At 42.0% G+C, this 22,143-nt stretch overlaps 1 protein-coding gene across 9 annotated transcripts in view; it reads right to left on the bottom strand.

Moving 5' to 3' along the window:
* TANC2 (tetratricopeptide repeat, ankyrin repeat and coiled-coil containing 2) overlaps nt 1-22,143 on the bottom strand; it is a 610,881-nt gene that overhangs the window by 156,018 nt on the left and 432,720 nt on the right. For all 9 annotated transcript variants that reach the window (XM_054014274.1, XM_054014267.1, XM_054014275.1 and 6 more), the window contains 2 exons: nt 17,688-17,836; nt 8,480-8,666 (listed from right to left, as the gene is read on the bottom strand). In XM_054014274.1, coding sequence (XP_053870249.1) covers nt 8,480-8,666; nt 17,688-17,836 — 336 coding nt within the window. The remainder of the gene's footprint in view (nt 1-8,479; nt 8,667-17,687; nt 17,837-22,143) is intronic.

Raw genomic sequence — 22,143 nt, 5'->3', positions numbered from 1 at the left:
TAAAAAGAACAGGAGTACTTGTGGCACTGTAGAGACTAACACATTTATTTGAGCATAAGCTTTCGTGGGCTAAAACCCACTTCATCGGATGCATGCAGTGGAAAATACAGTAAGAAGATATATATACACAGAGGACATGAAAGAATGGGTGTTACCATACTAACTATAACAAGATTATGTACACTTCTACCCTGATATAACGCGACCCGATATAACACGAATTCGGATATAACATGGTAAAGCAGCACTCCAGGGGGGCAGGGCTGCGCACTCCGGCGGATCAAAGCAAGTTCGATATAATGCGGTTTCACCTAGAACGTGGTAAGATTTTTTGGCTCCTGAGGACAGCGTTATATTGGGGTAGAGGTGTATTTCTTGGGCTTTGTTGGCTTAAGCCAGACTCTCAGAAATGACCTTTGACATAGTGTGGACTATATCTTAACAGAGATCCATATTATCCTGTCAATTGCTCGTCCCCCAATTTGTGATCACAAAGAGAACCTCCCGAAGGCATCTACATCATCTGTTTATGTGAAAAAGTAACATTAGGCAAGTACTGATTTTATGGTTAGATGTCTTTAGCAGCTGGAAACAAGAAAGATTAGCAAGTAACACGTGACCAGCCACTCTCTGGAACATCATTTCGGAACCACTGTATTTTGTGCAAGTACGAGATACAATGGTCATGCATGTTAGTGGCATTCTTAAGAAGTAATGGAATGCCAATAATGTCCTCATGACTGTATTGCCTTGTTTCATTTGAAACCAACACATCAAGGCATTGAGATGAAGAGATTTTACAAGAATCATATATGATAATGTGATAACAGGGAAATAATCTAGAGTCTTCCGTGAATATTATATAAATAATATACCGGCCTAAGGCAGGGCAGAGATGAGATAATAGATCTATGCACCAATTTAGGAATCAGAGGAGGGACTAAAACTCAAGAACTGTGTGACCTCTAGGGAAATATGTAGGTCTCTTCCAATCGTGAATAAGGGTGAAGGAGGATATGATTAACTTGTAAAAGGAATTATCTCAATACGTTAACTCTCCAGATTTACACTCTTGAAGTAGCATGTGGAGCCACTTGGACCAAAAACCTTTTGACATGCGGGGATCTCTGCAGCAGTGAACAGATTGATCTGGGTGAAGAGCGGATTGATTCCTGTCTACAGAGCATTCTATCCACTACATTCTGTACTAAAGAGAATTCCAGAGTACTGTTAGTCATGTAGACTACGCCTCTCAGAGTGATTATGAGACATCACGGACTCAGGTCTCACCAATATGCTAATAAAAAAACATCAATTCCCAAAATGTCCTTTGCCTGGGAGAAAATAGCAGATGTATGGAAAAATCAGACCTTGTTCAAAATTTCCTGCTAAATATTTAATAATTATTATTTGGAAAATATGAAAAAGTAGGGAAAAACCCATTTCCCCACATTTTGTACAAATTTTGTTGGTCAGAAAATAGTAACAAAGGGTTGAAAGTGTTACTGGAAGAGAGAAAGTGACACCTTCACTTTTTAAGGTATTCCCCTTCCACTTTTTTTTACTGATTTCCCACAGTTGTCAAAATTTTCCATGGGAAAACTGGAATTTCCTGCCAGAAAAATTCCTTAAGGGGATTTTTCCTGCAACTTTTTTTTGTGTGGGAAAAATCCCACTATTGCAGCCTGCTCTATGAAAAACAGTTGACTCAAAGTCAACCCATGAAAAACAGAAGTCTTGTTGGTAGGCAATGGAAAAACTCTGCTCAACTCTCCAACGTATTAGCCTCATCAATGACTAAGGTCATCAACTCACAGATCATCAAGGTGATGTGACATATTAGGATCATTTTAGATGCCTCACTACTCTACACTGCTCTACTCAACTACATACAGATTGCCACAATGGTGAGAAACACCTTCACTTGACCAGAAGACTTCACCTATTCCTCTGAGATGAACAGCTCTACCTGTGGCAATGTGCAATTTCAACACCTTCAGGTTGGATTTTGCAACTCACTCTCATCTGGGGATGGATGGAACCACTACAGACAACAAAAATGACATAGCACATAGAAGCACACATCGCTTGCAACAAAGACTGATGAAAACACACCACACTGGTGCTTTGCAAGCTCCACTGCCTTCTAATTCCTTGAGTGCTCAAATCCTGGTCCTAACTGACAGGTCTGATAATGGACTAGGACACTCCGTGATCCCCCAACACAATACTTCATAGGGATGTTGCAATTGGACAGACTGAGATTCTGACTATCAAGCACTGGGAATAGATAACTACATGTGATTGTGCAGTAACTCCATATAGAGTTCAATAACCCACAGTGATATATCACTCAGAGTACTTTTTACATTTTCATTACAAGAATGTGCAAGCAAAAGTAATACAAACAACGGTTCTGGGAAGTGGAAGAGCTGAAATTAAACTCAGGTTTCCTGACCAATCATGCAAAACACCAATGACTAGAAAAACTAACTTTCTTAAATTATGATCCTGTTTTTTAATATATAGATGGTTGAAAGGGAAAAGAATTCCCTTAGCAGGAAGAATATACAATATTTGAAACATGACAAAGAGCTACTGAGCCAGAAACATCCCATCTGATTTTACATAGAAATTCTTTTTCTTTCAACTGCATCTTTGCAGGTGTTGAGTTGAAATAAAATATACACATTTGTATTCTAAATTCTCCCATCTAAACATGTATTGCAATATGCAGAGGGCACTAATGAAACAGTCACTAAAAATCTGCTAGACAGATGCACGCAAGGGACGCAACCATGCAATTCTGTGTTAAAGTCATCCTGGTTCTTCACTGAGGCAAGTCTTGCCAATGGTTGAGCTAAAGAAAACTAGACAGACTTTTGGGAGCACAAGTGGAAGCTTGCTCTCCTAAAGGTTCAGAAAAGTCACAGGTATGGGCCACAGAGAATCAGCCATGGGGCATGCAAACTCTGCAGTCCAAGGTACTGTCCCCTTGCTAATATTGTCCTTGCAGTGGCCAAACACTGGGGCTGGACACACTGAATATAAAACAGAAAGAGGATTTAAGGTGAGAGAAGCAGTTGTCTCATGGGAAGGCTCAGGCTGTTGTTGGGAGGAAAAGAGGTGTGCTTATGAAACCAGAACACCTCTGCCCCAAGGCAATTCTCATAATTCCTCTAAAACATGAGCCGCAACACTGCTAGGTTAGGAAGGTTAATGCAACTGTGATGATTTGAGGAAGCTCTGTACAACATATGGATTCTGGTTGATATTATGAAGTTATTATGCAGTTGTGACTATGGCAATTGCTGAATCACAAATGTCTGTCTCTGTGTTCACTATTGCTGAGAAGCCTTTAAGCATTTAGTACCAGGGACAATGGTGGGTCGTTAGAACTCAACCACTGTCTATTCAGTAGTTACCAGTAGGACAAAGAGACAAAGGTATTGGTGGTGGGAGATATAAACTAGAGAGGCTCGCAGACGGTTTACTTTCATAGTGGGGACAGAGGTGAGTATCCTGTTTAACTGCAGACTGGTTACAACCAGAGAAGGTACCATGTTTCAGAACATAAGCGATGCGCTACAGCAGGACTCGGAATAGCCCCAGGTAACTCTGACCCCAGCCCAAAGAGTGCGCTGGAGTGATAAGGAAACAGAGGCAAGGAAATGCATGTAGGGTTTATTATTTTTGTGTCGATCTGTGTCTTTCTTGTGCAACTAAGTAAATAGCAGTGGTTTTAGAATTCTGTGCAAAGTCTCTCTCTGTGTTATATGTATTACACTATTCATGTGCCCCTTGAGGAGACAAACTGCGGGCTCAAAAAAACGCAAAACTGGAGTTCTGGGAGATGGTGTGTTTAAGCTATTGGGTAGATGGGGGGCGGGTGTCTGGGGAGTCAGCATTCGTTCTAAGGAATGGGCAGGTGGCTGCACCTCTGAGGAGGGGATGCCAAACAGAAGATCTGCACCTTGAAAATGTGCCCGGGGTCCTAGGACAGTGACAGTTCGCTTGTAATGATGGCCACAGAGCAACTGCCAGTGAGGGAAGAAAGGGGCAGAAAAACAGGATTTGGTTTTTGTTCACTTATCTAAACTTACTCATGTTAACTAGGAGGACCTGGACCTGTTTCCTAAGTGGGAGGCTACTGTCTGGCACCAAACCTACCATCTTTACCTTCTTCACATCTTATAGGACGCCCAAGCCTGCTATGCTACCAAATTAGCACAATAACTCACATGCATTGTGTGTGTGCCAGAAACTGGAAAAATCTTACAAGTAGTGTTCGCTTATCTACGCCTGCTCTCTGGATCTTCTTCAAGTGCTTATCTCTGTGTGTATTACACATACGGATGACAGGCAAGCAGTACTGAAATAGGAGGGAGGTACGAGGATGCAGATGGTATAGATGTCTGTAATACTACAATTCCAAGGGCTGTGCCAGCAGAAGAGGCTTGGACCAAAGCAAAATGCTTCATGAAGGTGTGGATGGAATTCTAGGTGGCTGCCTTACAAATGTCCAGCATAAGCACAACTCAAAGAGATGCTTCTGAGCTCACCTGTGCTCTAGTGGAATAGGTTCTTAACCCATTTGGGGAAGGGAAATGCCCCAACTGATTGGAAAGGAGGATACAGTTAGAAATTCGCTTACAGAGTCTCAGAGAAGATATCACTTGTCCCCTGCTCACTCTGCTATAGCAACAGATAGCAATACTTTCTTTTTATGAAATATAGAATAGCTAACTATTGAGAATGGAGGGCACTAACTGCTGATAGGCAGACCCACAGCAAGCGAAGAGAAAGACCCAGTGTCTTGAAAATGAGAAGGTAGATTCCAAGGGCAGAATGGATCACTGTGATCATAACACAGGCCATAGAACTTCCTCAAAATAATTCCAAGAACAGATCTTTTAGAAAAATATTAAATCTTGATTTAAAAATGGTCAGTGACGGAGAATCCATGACAATCCTTGGTAAAATGTTCTAATGATTAATTACCCTCACTGTCAAAAATGTACATCTTATTTCCAGTCTCAATTTGTCTAGCTTCAATTTCCAACCATGGGATCATGTTATATCTTTCTCTGCTACACTGAAGAACCCATGATTAAATATGTTCCCCATGTAGATAAAGTTTATAATCAAATCACCCCTTATCCTTCTCTTTGTTAAGTTAAATAGATTGAGCTCTTTGAGTCTCTCTCTACAATTGACCAACATCCTTCTTGATGACACTGGTTCTGTTGTGCCCAGATAGAGAACTGCCTCCATTTGGCTAGATAACATTTTTAGAGCCCTGCAAATCTGCGGATATCCGCGGACCATTTTTGCAGATAGTGGATCGGATGCAGATACAGCCACACAGGATTTTACTCACCAGTGGCGGCAGCCTGGGGGGCACAACACACTCACGGCCGGTGGCCAGCAGCTGGGGGTAGGTCAGAGTCAGGGCTGGCCAGCACTGGTTCACCATGCCGCTCCCGGTCCAGCAGCTCGGGCCCCTCGGGCAGTGCCAGCGCTCCCACCATGGCCTGGACCAGCAGCATTGTCCGTGCTCCCGGCCCGCCAGCTCCTGGGCAGCAGGGCCCGGCCACGGGGATTGGAGCAGGCGGGGCCCCAGCGCCCCATCCCTCCGCCCCACTGTGATGCATCACGCACTGCTGCTGCCATCTGCCATTGCTCGTGAGCCTCCAGGAGCAGCACGCAATGCGACACCCCTTCCCTCCGCCCTCCCCTCGAGACCCCACCCCCACACTGCCCCTTACTCCCAGTCCCCACCCTCGCACTGCTGCTTCCCTGCAAGACCCTGCCCCCCACTCACTCTTTTCCCCCACACCCCGTCGCTAGCCCTTGTGAGACAGCTTGCTGCTGGGTGTGGATGCGGATACAGGTAAAAGATGGCTAGCGGATCGCAAGTTGGATCGCGGTTGATTCCGGAAGATGAAGATCCACATTTTTCTATCCACGCCAGGCTCTAAACATTTTCTGGTAGAATCTTTCCTGCTGTGATTATGAATAGTTTGAACTATTAGGTCTCCAAACATGAACACTCTAGGTCTGACACCAATCCAAATGCCAAGCCATGAGATGAAGCGAGTCCAGGTTAGAATTTCTGATCCTGCGGTTCTCGTGAGCCAGCAGATCTGGGAAAGACTAAGTGCTGATGGATTGACATTCATAGGTGGTCTGGAAACCAAAAATCTCTGGGCCAACTGGGTGAGATGACAATGACTCATGCTTTGTTTTGACAAATGTTCCGTAGAACCTGGGATAATAGTGGGATGGAGGAAACCCATATGTTACGTTGCCTGTCCAGGACAGTTGCACCAACGCCCCTTGAGCTGCTTTGAATCAATATACCTTGAATTTCTTGTCAATCTGGGAGGCAAACAGGTCCCAAGATGCATTCCCCACTGCATGAAGATGTTCATCACTTAACTGTGTAATTCCAGCTCGTGATCAGTGGCAAAATGCCTGCTGAGGTTGTCTGCCAATGAGTTCTGAGGCTCTGGGAAGTACAGTATCAGAAACAGTGATGTGGTTCCTGAAACACCAGTTCTGTAAGTCAACTGCCTCTATGCACAGTGTAAGGGATTTTGCCCCTCATTTGTTTCTGCAGAAGTTGGACATCATGTTGTCTGATGTTATCTGTACATGTCAGGAATGTATGAATGGGAGGAATGCATCTTAGTTCCAGGAGATTAATATGCATCCTGGCCTCCCGAGGTGTCCACGTACCTTGTACCATGTGACCACCCATGTGAGCTTCCCAGTCTATGAGGGATGTTGGGGTTGGAAGGTCGGAAAGAGACTCCAATGCACTTGTGTTCTGGGTTTGTCCAGCAGGTGAGTGAAGCCCTAACATTAATGGGGATTGTCACTATCTATTATGTTTCACCCATTACTAGTTGTTGTACAACTACAGTGTTCATGTTGTGACTGATTGGCGTATATACTGACTAGAGCGAGTGAGGCTTGCAGACAGTAGAGATGCAGCCTGGTGAAAGGCATTACGTAAGTACAGGAGGAGAAGATATCCTCTAGGGTAGCATATGTCTGAGTCCGTGCTGCAGAACGAAGGGTCCTAGGTGTTGGTTCCACCGGATCCAGTGCCACAACAGACTCAGTGGTTGGTGGATCCTGACCAGTGCCGACAGAGACAGTGTCCCAGGGGGGAGGGGTAGCTCAGTGGTTTGAGCATTGGCCTGCTAAACCCAGGGTTGTGAGTTCAATCCTTGAGGGGGCCACTTGGGGATCTGGGGCAAAATCAGTACTTGGTCCTGCTAGTGAAGGCAGGGGGCTGGACTCGATGACCTTTCAAGGTCCCTTCCAGTTCTAGGAGATGGGATATCTCCATTAATTTTATCTAGAGCTCGTTTGATACTGGCAGATGTTGGTCCTTTGCCTTGCTAGAGGCAACCAATGTCGGTACCAGAGCCAGTACTGTTGGAGCTTTGCTCCTGTGTGCTTTCCATTGCTGGTTGGGAGGCTTGGGCAGACCTAAGTCCTTCAGATCTGCATGTGAAAACTCACCTGACTTAGAAGGAATTGGGGAGGGATCCCTGTTCCTGGAAGGAAGCTTAGAGGATTGTATATCTTTGAGAGTGTCCCTTACACGCACAGGAAGCCTGAAACAACGGGTCATTAGAGTCATCTGCTCTAGCCTCTGCTCCAGAGCTCTTGCTGCTTGAGAACTGAAACCAGTGTACAGGAGGGTCTCCCCAGCCTGGATCTGATTGGGGTCTCAAGGCTTTCTCTGGGAGGTGCTTCCTCAGTCAGAGCTTTCATCCCTCTCAGGTCCAGGGTGGGAAAGAGTGACACATCCAGCACTTGGTGGAGATATGCGCCTTGCCAAGGCAGTGCTGGTGATGTCGCTGATCGAGAAGGAGTGAGGACAACAGATGTAGTTTTTAAATCCTGGAATTCTGGACACAGTCCTATTCCCGAAAGGGGGAGATGGGTCCCCAGGGTGGGGAAAACTAAGCTACACTAATTGAATAAAATATTATAAAACACTATACAACACCAATAAACTATATACAGTTATATTGACAGAGATGAAGACAATGCAAGGCTAGCGTCAGAGAATTCTGACTCAGGCCATTTAGTGGTAAGAAGGAACTGGAGAGTCGGTCAGTCCGCACATCCCCATACACCAGTGGTGCTGAACACAAGGAGATCCAGGGCACAGGCACAGAACAATGGACACTACTTGCAAGATTTTCCACTCTTAGGTGCATGCATACCTACGTGTGGAATACAAATAGGGACCAGCACTCAAAAAAGAAACAATCCTTCCCACCCACTTAAATGGTATAAATCTGAATCATGCTAACATGTCCTGTTTAACAGCAGAAAGACAGACCCAAAAACTTACTCTCAAGCAGCACCTGCTAAACAAATACACAGAATCATTGCCTAGGTTAGTATTTGGGGGTAGGGGAGGGGAGACAGAGAGAGAGAGAACACTACTCACCTATGATACCACTATCTCTGCTTTCCAGAGTGGATGTAGGGCTGGTAACAGCCCCATAGTTGCAATCCTTGGCTGTAACATTTGTACTGACTGGAGGGAGGGTGGAGCAGGGACTACTGGCTGGTGGTGAGGCAGTGCTGCTGGTCAGCGTGGAGCAGGGACTTATCCGCTGTGTTACTGCTGAAGTCTGAAAAATTGAAACCAGGAACACATCACTCACCACGATCAATTACTGTGAAAAAAATGTATCTATAGCTCACACTAGAGAATTTACCCTCTACAATAAAGAACCACATATGTTTTACGGCTAAAAATGAAAATACCACGATGCTCAGCCTCTGCGAAAAATGTAAAAATATTAACAATTTGGTTTTAATTTCTTTTACACACTGTAAAAATGAAAGATCCTCAGTTCTGAATTCAACAGGAAACCTGGTGAAGTTTGCACAAACTGCGATTTACTATGTAGTAATTTTACTGTTTATGTCAAAGTTTGTCAGGAAATTTTAGCTGTTAAATTTTCCTGTTAGTATTAAGCTGCAATAAAAACAAAACAAAATAATATTACCTGGAAGGATGAGGTAAAACTTTTGCTTTCCACACAAGCAAAGAAACTCCTGGTGACAATTATACTGCATGATCTGACCTTTACTTAATGCTTATGGCAAGAAATAACACAAACAGGAAATCTGTGCCATTTCCATCTGGTCAGAAATCTCAGTTGGCTTGCAATTTTTGTTTTGTGAATGTTTCTTCCATTCAAGAAAAATAACAATGCGTTTACACTGAAAGAGGAAGTGCCAAGTCCCACATCTAAATGAAAGGAATTCTTTCCCCAGAAGAAATGCTTTCCACACCAGAGGCTGACTTCTCATAATTTACAGTAGTGAAAGATTGACTTTGCAAGGCAAAACAAGGCAAAAGCATGGCACCATGAAAAAGATTGCATTTTAAACGTTATTTCTGAAAGAATCTATAAGCAATTGTGCAAATGAATCCCACTAGAGTTAATATATTTAATACTATATACAGAGATTATCTATTAGAAGAGATAAAATCTGTATATATTGCATTTAAAGACTAGTTGTGATGAAGCTGAAATTCTCTGTATCAGGCTACATGTTCAAAAGTGATCTGCATGCTTCCCTGAGAAAGAAAGAAATCTCTTTTCTCAAGATAAAAAATTACTCGGTTTCACCCTATCCTAGAATACCTGTACATAAATAAGACATACTGTGCTGAATTATTGAGGTACAGCAGGTTTCGGACAGGGCTCACTGACCATAAACAAGTTAATGTGGTCTCATCCACCAAATGTAATGACTTATTAAACACTAAAGAGTGCCTACATCAGACCATGCACATACAACTTTGTGATTTCTTGAAACAAACATAACTGTAGCTAGCATATTCCTCACAAATAAATAAAAACCCAACTTTAAAATCTCTTTGACTCTTGATTTTGATAGACGCTGAATCCCTTGCACCAGAAACAAACTTGATATGCTTTTAGCAACACTAAAGGAAGGCTTCATATTTCAAGTGCTAGTGGTGCTCATCGGCACTGCAGAAGTTATGGGGAGGCTACAATTTCTGCCCTCAGACTCACACGCACGTCTCCCATCAACCTCGCTGTGAATTGTGTGTGTACCAAAGGGTAGATTTTCAGCCATTAACTTCTATTTACTGTCTCTATAAAACTTGCCTGTTCAAATTTGTTGGTCACCGGGGACGACAGCAGCAAACCCATGTCATTTGGGTTGTAGATTAGCCTTCAATCGCAGTACTCAAGGTAAAGTTCCTGTATTTTATCCACTAAGTCCCTGAGTTCTCCTTTAGCTTTTAGACACAAAAGAACATTTAGTTCCAGCTCAGAATACGCCGGTTGCACTCAGTAGTTCAGCACCATTGATAGCCTCTGAACAGACTGATTCTCTCAAACCATGTCACTACAATAAGGGAAAGTGACTTCATTTCCTAACAGCTTACTAAGCACTGCAGTACATGGTTACTTCTCTTTGCAATTGTCTCTGCTTTCCGATTGAAACATTTAGTCCCCTTGTACAGTAATGTCTTGTTTTTTGGTAAAATGCTATTGGTGTGGAGGAAATCTCAATAGGAATTAACTTTAATGAACACTTGCTTATTTTACAAGGGATACTTTTATAATAGTTATAGAAAACTGTACCTAACTTTTTAAAAATATCATTTGATCCTGGAATCACTGGGAAAAACTGAACACTGAAGCACAGTGCTTGCAAACTACAGAAGGCCTTTGAAATCTAACTTTTTCTTTTCAAGCATTATATACCGTACTTGAAGCTTGAAAAATGATTGAGACTGACTTTTATAAGTAGGACATGTGAAAGATTCATTGTCTTCTAAATTAGAAGGCAGATCCCATGTGTAGCTAGAGGGGAGCTATCCAATTTGTCACAGAAATCCCACTGTGGCTTGTGAAAATGCTCGCTTACTCAGCCGGCAATCACCAGCCATTTGAGGGAAAATGGAGCATTGTGCACAATAGGTGGGATTGCATAACTCTAAAAAACATGAGGACTGATTCACCACTGTATTACTCTAATTCCATGCTAGTGTAACTCCACTGATTTAATCATAACCATCTACCATCACAGAACTGGAGTAACACACTGGTGAACCAGGTATATGGTGTTCATCCAGACAGACCACCACGAACATGCTTTTATAATAACTCCTAGAGACTGCTATATAGTAGAAAGGAGGACATCCAGGCACTTCCAACCAGCTTATATTTAGACTGATGGGGAGGATTTGTCTTAGAAAATGTTGATGCATCAAAACAGAAACTTTTTGTGGCAACATACCAGTTTTGATTAAACTTTCATCAGAAAAAGTTTCTCAGGTCCAGAATGACATTTCTGATCAAAACCACAGAGACCCCCTACCCTAGAAAGGCCAATAGCCTGGCCAGGAGATCACTCATCTGGGACATGGGAGAATGGCAGAACAGAGATATGAAGTTGGGTCCCCCACATCGTGACTGCCCCAAACACCAGGCTATTGGATATTCTAGTGTCTTTCTTGGTAGATTTTCATGAAAATTTTCAAAAGAATTTGGTTTCATCCCAATGTGAAACAGGAGCATTTTTGAAATCTTGAAAAGTTTTGCAGAATGGGAAAGCCATCTCCCATACAGCTCTAGTTATAATTCCCCTTATGATCTGATTCCTTATAAAAGTAGTCGTGTATGAACATTTGCTAAATTTTTGCACTCTTTTATTCCTTTATCTTTTTAGGTGGCTGCCATCAGATCATCTTTTGAAGCATTAGGAACAAACCAACATGGTTCCTCTACTCTCCCTGCAAAAGGCACACGCACACAGCAATACGAGTAATAGATGAATATAACACTACAAATGTTGCAAACTAAATACTTCACACTCTAGAAATAACAGTGCTTGACTAATGTGTCAATTTTCCCTATGTCTAAGAGCGCTGCTCTTGAAATATTTACTCTCCTAGAAACTACAGATTTAAATCTCAGCAAGGTTGACCTAGCTGTTAATAAGCACATACACTTCATACCATAGTTTCCTGTTTTGGTTCCTTCTGGATTACATTTTAAAAAATGAAGTCTATTTATTTTATGTGGTTATAAGACGGGCATTGCCAGTAGTCCATTTAAACTAATAGCCAATCTCTGACAGTGATCAATAAAAAGATGCTTCTAAGGAAGGTGTAAAATCACCTTAATGGACAATTATGTAACAACATGTTCACAAAGAGAATTTTTTTTTCTAACCAATACAGCTAGTCGCTGAGCACAATGACTTTTATTCTTTTTTAAATCCTAGTAAGTTTAACTGTAGATATTCTTATTATTCATATAAATGTTAAATCTTCTTTGAGATCTATGGATTTCTTTGCCTTAACAATATCTTGTGACAATGAGTGCCACATGTTAAATTATACATTGTGAAGAAACATATTTTCTTGTAATATCTTTTATTGGACCAACTTCTGTTGTTGAAAAAACAAGCTTTCAAGCTTACACAGAGCTCTTCTTCAGGTCTGGAAAACATATTCAGTGTCACAGCTAAATATAAGGTGGAACAGATTGTTTAGCATAAGTAGTTACATATTTCAAGGGACCATTCAACATGAAGTGGCTGGTTAACAGCCCTCCAGTCATAGGGGGACAGGAAGGGAGGGGATGGGAGATGGGAGGGTGTGTTATTGGGTTATAGATTGCTGTAGTAAACCATAAACCCAGTGTCTCTATTCAGTCCATGATTATTAGTGTCTAGAAAAGTTATGAATTGAAGCTCCCAGGTTCATCTTTTGAAAGCGCTCTATAGGTTTCCTTTAATCATGAGGACAGAGGTCAGATATAGAGTGATCACTTTGTGAAAGGTGTTCGCCCACAGGTGATATGGTGTTTTTGTCTTTTATCGTTTTCCTGTATGAGTTCATTCAAGAGCATAGCGATGGTCTGGTCTCACCCACTAATTGTTATTGAGGCATTTAGAGCACTTGAGGTACGGTTTCTCACCTCTTATTTGTCTCTGCTCTAAATTTTACATTTCTATCTTTTTAACCTTTTCGCAAAAGGAAGTATTTCAAGGCCTCAAAATATTTTCATTGCTCTTCTCAGGATCTTTTTTGTTTCTGTTAAATCCTTTTTGAGATGAATGAACAGAACTAAATAATTTGATCTACTTAGATACTTCTATTGCCCCTAGCAACACAGTAGCTATATGCCAGTATTCAAGGTGAGGGTAAACCATGATTTTATATAGTAAGACTATAACATTTCTATCCCTTTCCGAGTGCAACCTAACATCTAGCTCACTTTTTGGATCACTGTTGCATGTCATGCAGATATTTTCTTTGAGCTGTCCTGGATGCCAAAGGTCTTTTTTCTGAGTTGCTAGAACTACTTAGAATCCATCAATAGATATGAGCAATATAAATGGTTCCTTCTAATGTGCAATACCTACAGTACATGAATTGCATCTGACACCATGTTTCTCAAGTGCATAGTTCTGTTAGGGCCTTTCAGAGTTCCAAATGGTTTTCTCTATCCTAACTAGCCTAAATAATACTGTGTCATCCATACATTTTATGTCATCTTTGGGATCTTGCAGAATGAAAGGAGATATACAAATGTAAAGTGTTGTTTAGGGTTACCATTCGTCCGGATTCCCCTGGACATGTCCGGCTTTTTGAGCTAAAAATAGCGTCCGGGAGGAATTTGTAAATGTCCGGACTTCCCCCCCAGGCAGAGCGCGCGCAGCTAACAGGGCAGCCGGCCGGATGGTGCCACTTACATGGGGATCCGACTGCCAGAGAGAGCCCCTCCTCCGCTTCCCCTGCAGCAGAGATCACTCCCTCCCTCCCTCCCTCCCTGCATTCGCAGATCGCCTCCGGCAGTCTGGAGCTCCTCTCCCGCTCCTCCTCCCCTGCTGCCCAGCGTGCTGGGATGAACGGCAGGGTAAGGGGGCCAGAGAAGGGGCAGGGAGGTTCTGGAGGGAGTAGTCAAAAGGGGGGGTCGGGAGTTTGGGGGGGGGGCTTTATGGGGGGGTGGATAAGGTTTTGGGCAGTCAGGGTACAGGAGGGGGTAGGGTCCTGGGGGGCAGTTAGGGTGGGGGGGGTCTTAGGAGGGGGCAGTTAGGGGACAAGGAGCGGGGGGAAGGCTGGAGGTTCTGAGGGGGGCGGGAAGTGGAAGGGGCAGGGGCACGGCTAGGGTGGGGCTCCTTCCGTCCTCTTTTTTGCTTACTGAAATATGGTAACCCTAGTGTTGTTATTCATCTGGTGTTGTATTTTCTCCAAAGCAGAGGGTTTCCATGCCACTTTTTCAACTGTTATTTCAAGCTAATGTTTGCTGCAATTCTAACTAATGTTACTATTGCAGCCAGTTAGCAACAAGATGCTTGGCAAATGGAAATATTCAAACTTATAATATATTACTCTGCCCTGACAAAAAAAAGAGTTTTTTGTATTGATACAGAAATATACTCATCATATATTCCTCTATGCCAATTTTAAATATACATTTCCATTCATAAGACAATTCTGTATTTTCAACATTGTTGCTACATTTATTTTTATATTTCTACTAAAGCATTTGAAAAAGTAAACTTTACTATACTGCTCTCATATTCCTTTTGCTTTACTGGTAGCCAATAAAGCAAAAGAAAGTTTGTGAAGAATAGGAGAAAAAGGTTTTACTCTTTAGCATTTGTGATCTCTCATTAAGGAAAACATGCTTAAGTAAGAAACAGTATATAAAAAGTTGCAACTTCTTAGCAATTTGAATAAGAAAATGTGTCCCTTGCTATAATCAAAATAAAGCACTCGAGTGGAAATGCAATGTGTTGGATTTATAGATTGGGACAGTTTTAGTTAAAAACAGCTCTATTCCTTATTTTCATTTCACCTCAACATTGGAGAGATTGCAAATAATTATATTCTCGCTTCAGAGGGCAGAGCATGGTCAGAATAGCAAGCAACCATCTAGTCCTAGCTTTTTACACAGAGATTGCTTTCACTGCTCAAGCCATATAAACTAATGAATTAAAATCTAGAAAGAGCTTTTCTTTTTTGAAATTCAAGTGCATAATGGTAGCCAAAGTTTCAATCAGATGTCAGCATCTTTGCAAATTAATCTTTGCAAACCCCAACAACATCCCTGCATCCATGATTTATGCTGAAGAATTAACTCTCGGAGGGCTAGTTTAGTGGGATGGCAACAGAGCTGTGACACGTGCTGCAGCAGAAGGGTCTTTACTTTGGGAAATACTTAGATGGACTGCCACTTTTTAGGCCAGGTCTACACTACACACTTATTTCGGTATAACTATGTTGCTCGGGGGTGTGAAAAATCCATACCCCACGCACAATGCAGTTATACCAACTAAGGGCACGTCTTCACTACCCGCCGGATCGGCGGGTAGCAATCGATCTATTAGGGATCGACTTCTCGCATCTAGTAAAGACGCGATAAAATCGATCCCCGATGGCTCTGCCGTCGACTCCGGAAATCCACCGCGGCAAGAGGCGGAAGCGGAGTCGACGGCGGCACGGCAGCGGTCGACTCGCCACCATCCCCACAGCCAGGTAAGTCGACCTAAAATACGCAACTTCAGCTACGCTATTCACGTAGCTGAAGTTGCGTATCTTAGGTCGACCCCCACCCCCATAGTTTAGACCTAGCCATAGTCCCGGTATAGACAGCACTATATCAGTGGGAGAACTCCTGGTGACATAGCTACTGGCTCTGAGGGAGCGCTCCCATCGGCGTAGGAGCGTCTTCTCTGAAACATGAGAGTGGCGCAGCTGCACCAATGCAGTGTTTTAAGTGTAGACCTGCCTTCAGAGGGATGTGGTTAGGAGTCAGAGAATCACAAATGCTAGTCACACAAATGCCAGTGGATTCATACAGTAAGACTGACATCAAACTTGGACAAGGCTGTTTGACAGTCCTCCTGTCTGGAAGAGGATTGCTGCAATCACACCTTCAGAATAGAGGGGAGAGAAACTAAATTCCACACGACTCTATTTAGACTGGCCATTAGCAGCTTAGGGTATGTTTTAACTACGCGCCGTATCAGCGGGTAGCAATCCATTTATCCGGGATTGATATATCGTGTCTCGTTAAGACGCGATATATCGATCCCCGAACGCGCTCACCGTCAACTCCAGAACTCCACCAGAGCGAGCGGCGGTAGCGTAGTCGATGGGGGAGCTGCGGCCGTTGATCCTGCACCGTGTGGACCCCAGGTAACTCGATCAAAGATACTTCGACTTTAGCTACGCTATTGGCGTATTTGGATCGATTTCTCCCTCCCTCACCCCCCAGTGTAGACCAGCCCTTAGATGTGGACTTTAGGGAAATATGCAGCACTGACAGAGGAGGCACTGCTCACAAAAAAACAAACCCCACAACAAATTTCTCTTGGTAAATTAAGAACTTGGCTTTTCTCTATCTTCATTAAGCACATGAATGGTGTTCAAAGGGCCTCTAAAACTTTTTCATGCAAAAATTGGTGCAGAGCCCAAGATATCAATCTACTTCAGAGTGCAACTCTCCCTGCTGTCTCTGTAAAGATATTTTCTTTTACTTATTCTTAAAAGGAGTATTTTCAGAAAAGATGGGTTTTTAATTAAAAAAAAGCCAACAAAAGGAACCATTTATAGTAGAAATCTCTATTCTGCTTTGAAGTATTCAATTTAAATAAGTGCCTGTTAAAAATACACTTCCTAACACAATGTACTATATAGTGCATTTCAAAGAGAGCCAACAAAACTTACACAAAAAACTACATGAAATCATGAAAAACTTAATTAATGTGTTAAAGAATAAACATTTTAGAAAAATCCATCTTCTTTGCTTGGAAGAGAAAAGCGTGTTAACCCTTTGTCCCACTTGTGCCATGGACTGCTCAAAAACACTCATGGAAATCTAGGACAACACAGAGCTTGCCCTCTCCTCCCCCACCAAATTCTCCAGTCCCCCTGCAGGCCAACCTCTTCACTCCCTGCTGCTGAAGGAATACAGCTTCCTTCCTCTCTAGGTTAGCTGATCTATAGCTGCCACTCTTCTTTGGACATCCATAACTCCGGCTACTAACTCTACCCCATCTACTTACCTCCTCCCATTGCTCCAGCTTTTTCACCCACCTGATCCAGCCTACCTCTCTAGCTCTGGCACCGGCACTACTCACCTATCTGCAAGTAACAGCCTCCTTTTCGTTCTTAAAAAAATCAGGAGGGGTTAAATTCAATAGTGATTTGCACCGCTAAATATGATAGAATTTATTTTTAAAAATTCTGTTCAGTGGCAGTGTAAAATCAAAGAGCAAAGAAGGGTGCTGAAAACTTCAGTCTGAAGAAGAGGAGCTTTCCTGAATCACCGGAAAAATAAAAAAATGGCCAATCACACTTCAGAGACGCAGACAAATTTATTATTCCAGTATCAAGTCAGTTCAAAGAGGAACAGCTGATACCAAAAACAAATGGTATCAGCTGATCCCATAAACATGTATTGCTAGTGTGTAATTATGACCCACAGTTTAATAATATGGTATTATTAGCTTTTTCCTTTTGTGAAAATCATTCCATCTCTACCACACATACACCATGTGATAATTACAAAAACTCATGTGCTACATCACAACCAACCAATTATTGCTGTACATTTGTAATGCCGAAGGAGATCTCATACCTGATTCTCATCCTGCACCTCCATGCTGTACTGGGGCCCCGGCTGTACCTCTGTGACTTTCTCGCCAAGGAGGAAGCCCAGGCGAGTCATGAGTGTGTTTGCTGCCTCATCTACGGATGGAGGGGGTCCCAGCTCCTGCTCAGCTTCACCTGAACAACAAGAAAAACATAATTTATGATGGAAACTGTTTAACTTTACTATTGTTTACCCACTGTTTTAATGGTATAGCCAACTTTTCACACAGCAACTCCATTATACGGGTTTTCAGGTCACACACATCTTCTCTGTCTCACTCAACACTATTTGCTGGACATTCATTGGTTTAAATTGTCACTCTGCATTTCTTTTAATACTACCCTTTATTCCTTCTCTCTCTGCTTATTCTCAACACCTCATTTTAGGCAAGATGCAGACAGTCATTCCTTTCCCCCGAAGTTCATGACAAAGCCCTCTAGGCTCAACCAAGAGATGGGACTTTGCTAAAATGCAATCCTGAAACCTCGCTCCTCTCTCACATACACAACCAAATGAGTCACCTCTATGTCACCATTTGCAGAGAACTCATGACTGTATGTGAATTGTTTGATGTTCTGTTAGCAATGCACTCAAGTGACATTCATACCAGTAGGCCCACAGTTTTAAGCAGCTGAAATTCATTATTTCATAACATGAAGGGACTTGTTTAAAGACTGATCTATTGTTCATTAGGAAAGGTAGAGTAAGATAATAGTCCCTTTTTCAGCCTGTCCCAGGGCCAAACAAGGCAGTTCAATTCACATACGTTCGTAGTCCAAAACTCACAATTCGAGTGCACTCCTACAGCCCTTTGGTAAATTAACCAAAGTCTTTCATACTCTCAAAAAGCATTAAAAGCAGAGGTTTTTTTTTAAATCTACTGAGAGATCCAACAACTTTCGTGCAGCCGTTCTACAAAAAAATAAACTGAGAAGGATTTTTGTCACACCTGCTATCTCTGGGAAAATATTGCACAAGAAGCCATAATAGTTCCTAGGATGATATTATTATCTATCAGGTCAAATACTCACTTTTTGTTTTTTCAGAATTTCCAATTATGAATTTACTCATGATATGCACAGTCTTGGAATGTGTGCTGTCTGCTAGGTAAAATACATTTAAACTCTCAATACCTATTTGCAGCATAGACTATAGTGATTTTGAAGGAGGCTATTGGGTAAATGATACATAAACAAAAGGAAAAGTAGACAAAAATGTGGATGCTTTGGACTATTTTATTAATTCCCATTTACTTCCCACAAGAGCCCTTCTTTTTAACAGCTCTAAAAAGCTTCACAGAATCAAATCATTACTGCTAAGGGTCTCTCAAACTGACAAAAAACTAAGATTCAGAAAGTTGAAACTTCACTCAACACGTTCTGTTGTGCCAAGGAATATAAATGCCACATAGAGTCCCCTAATATTTCAAAGCAGCAAGAACACTTGTACCCAACCATGTAGATTAAGCTAGAGGTTCAAATTTTAATCTGAATCTATGGACTTTTGTCAGTTTCATTCAGACCCGTATTGTAATTCTGACATAGTAGGTTGTGTGCTTCAGGTCAGATATTAGAGCCATGCTGGTCAGTCCAGCATGATGAGAGAAAGGAATACTGTCCAGTGATTCCTTTGAAACAGGGATCAAGCCAGTCAAAGTTGGAAAGAACAATATATGCAACCATCATCTGCCAGCCTTCATTTGTTGTTGATCTGTATACTGTCAGAGGGAAGGCACTCTCAACCACAAGGCCATGCCTTTTTGTACAGTTGTTGCATGGACAGCAAAGTCCGGATCCCAGAGCAAGTGCTGGTGTACACAGGCTTCCAGGTGATCACCAGCAGTTGAGGACCCATGTTAGTGAAACCTGCTCAGTGCAGGTCAACATGACATGGCAGTAAAACAAGTGCTCCCACCATTACTAACTCCCGTTCAATTCTACTGATGGTAATGTAGGTGGAAAATTTTTCCTAGGAAATGCTAGAGTAATCAAAGCCCTAAGGAAAAGAGAATAAGTGCTGGAAAGGAAAATGTTCAGCATGTTGACTATAAGCTATAGGTGTGTCTATATATGTTTATGCATATTTTTTAAAACCTAATATCTAACTAACTATACTGTGTTTCTAAAAATACTCAGCATCTGTCTCTTTTTAGGACAGAAACATGGTGCAAAATAACAGGCATATTTCAATTTCAGGCTGAGACTTGAAAAGTATCATCTTAATTAGAAAAAAAAACTTCAAAGAAACATCAGGAAATGCAAAGCTATATGGAAGACAGGAGAAAGGACATAGTGCTGGGGTAAACGTAGGCTCCATTAAAATTCTGAACATTGAAAACAGACACTGAATTATCCTGACCATGGGGCTGTTCTATACAGAGGAGCAGACATAAAGCTGAAAGAGAGAGAGAGAGAGAGAGAGAACCCAAAAAGTAAGAGTTAAAAGAGGGGCAAGAAGTCTGGGTCCTGGCTCTAACTTGAGTTAAGATCACCTCATGGCCAGGTTATTAATTAGTTTAAATTAGTTAGCATATTTACGATGTTGGTTAATAATGTGTATTAGGTTAGTACTGCATTTATAGTGAGAATTACAATGTGCTTCTACTCTGGAAAGTGATAATAAAAAAGCATAATTGGTTTCTGTGTTTATTGCCTCTCCAGCTCTACAGATACTCTCAATGAGAGTAAAAATTGTTTTTTTCCCCCCCGATCATCAGTGTCCCAAAGGTAATCCAGGACCTGAAAATGAAGTTCTTCCCTGTTCAGATCAACATCAGTAACAAAGATCCTGTAGGCCAAGTTCTACACATGTGCAACTTGAGTTCCAAGAGGAGTTGCGGAGAAGGAACTAAGGGCAAAACCTGGGCCTGCAATTACAACGTAGGTAATTATTTTTGGGATAATGTTAAATCCAGAATAAAAGCCAACTCCGTTTCCCAAGGCTGTTCTAGCACTGCAATGCTAGTGGCAGTAAAACCTTATCCTAGTCAGAACAGTCAGCAGACATGACTGATATACAACAAAAAGATCTGTTGAGTAAGATGGTGGCATTTTTACACAGTCACTTTTTTGAATAGAACCCCATTTTAAAGCTCATTTACTTTTTTGGATCTACCTTTTTTTCCTTGAATGAAATGTATCTTACTCTACATCTTATCTTTCCGTTCTTGAATACAGATGTCAACATTCCCAAAAGGTGCTGGAGAACTTAGTATACAGTTAGGGTAGAGGGAGGTTGGTTTTTTACATGTCACTCAAAGCTATTGCTGAAAGGTACAATTCAGTTGAAACTATAACCTTGCATGAGAGCTCAATAAAAAGATTAGTCCGCTGCTCCTAGGGATCCCAGTTCAAGGTCAGAATTTCAATTCCCAGAAGCATAAAACAACTTTTCATTCTCTCGATCATACTAATGCAGATTAAAAGAGCTTTTAAAAGGATATAGATAATGTTGATTAATGAGGATGATTAAACAAATACTTAGTGGGGAGTGTACCTTAGTTTACAGATGCAGCATCTCATACACAACATAGACTCCACATTCATAATAACCAGCAACATTGTGAAATACGCGCCCTGAATTGTCTTACATGGAGACTTTGCTGCTATGAAAATGAATGAATTCTTCACCCAGAGACCTCGCTTCCAGTCACCAAGGTGAAAATACTATCGTATCCTTCGTGAGAATGGAGGGCTGTGTCTGAAGCGGAACCAGTGATTCTGCTGTATGGGAGACTGCCTGCAGAGAGACTGAACCCAGCTCTGTGTGTGGGTAGAGGTTCTATATGTGTCACAGTCCAGTGGGGAATCTGGAGGCAAGGCAAGCCTGTGGAGGATCCCCTGCTAAAGCCCCTGAAGAACTTCCCACCACACAGCCTAGTTACTCAGGCCCTGCCTTCACTGAGAAAAAAGGTTTTGTTTTTTTTAAACCTTGGTGGTAACGAACACATGACCTGTGAGTTATCCTGAAGTAAAAACACAGTGAAAACCAGGCACTTCAGTTTTACCACAAGGTAAACTCATTGAGGTTGACCGCTGGAGGAGGTATAGGATTGCTTACCTCAACAGTAAAACTAAAGTACATGGTCTTCATTGTGCTTTCACCTCAGACAGGTCATGCATGTTAGTTACCCGAGGTAGAAAATGCACCTTTTTTAGCAGTGAAGACAAGTCACCAGACTATGTGCTGTACTGGAGACTGGTTTTGGGTCTAAAAGTGCAAACGAAGGAATGGACTGCATGACAACCTCAATTAATTTCATGCATTGCAGTGGTGCATGGAGAGAGAAGCAGTTTCATCAGTAGCCAGGTCCAAACTATAAAGCTCTGTAAAGATCAAACCAGTGCCTTGAATTACACTTGAAAGCAGAGGGGAACCCAATGCAGTTTGCTGAGCACAGGTGCAATGTTTTCATACCAATTCATTCCACTAGGCAAGCAGA

The sequence above is a fragment of the Malaclemys terrapin genome, chromosome 25 (assembly GCF_027887155.1).
Source record: "Malaclemys terrapin pileata isolate rMalTer1 chromosome 25, rMalTer1.hap1, whole genome shotgun sequence".
NCBI lineage: Eukaryota > Metazoa > Chordata > Testudines > Emydidae > Malaclemys > Malaclemys terrapin.
This window is presented reverse-complemented; position numbering and strand designations above follow the sequence as displayed.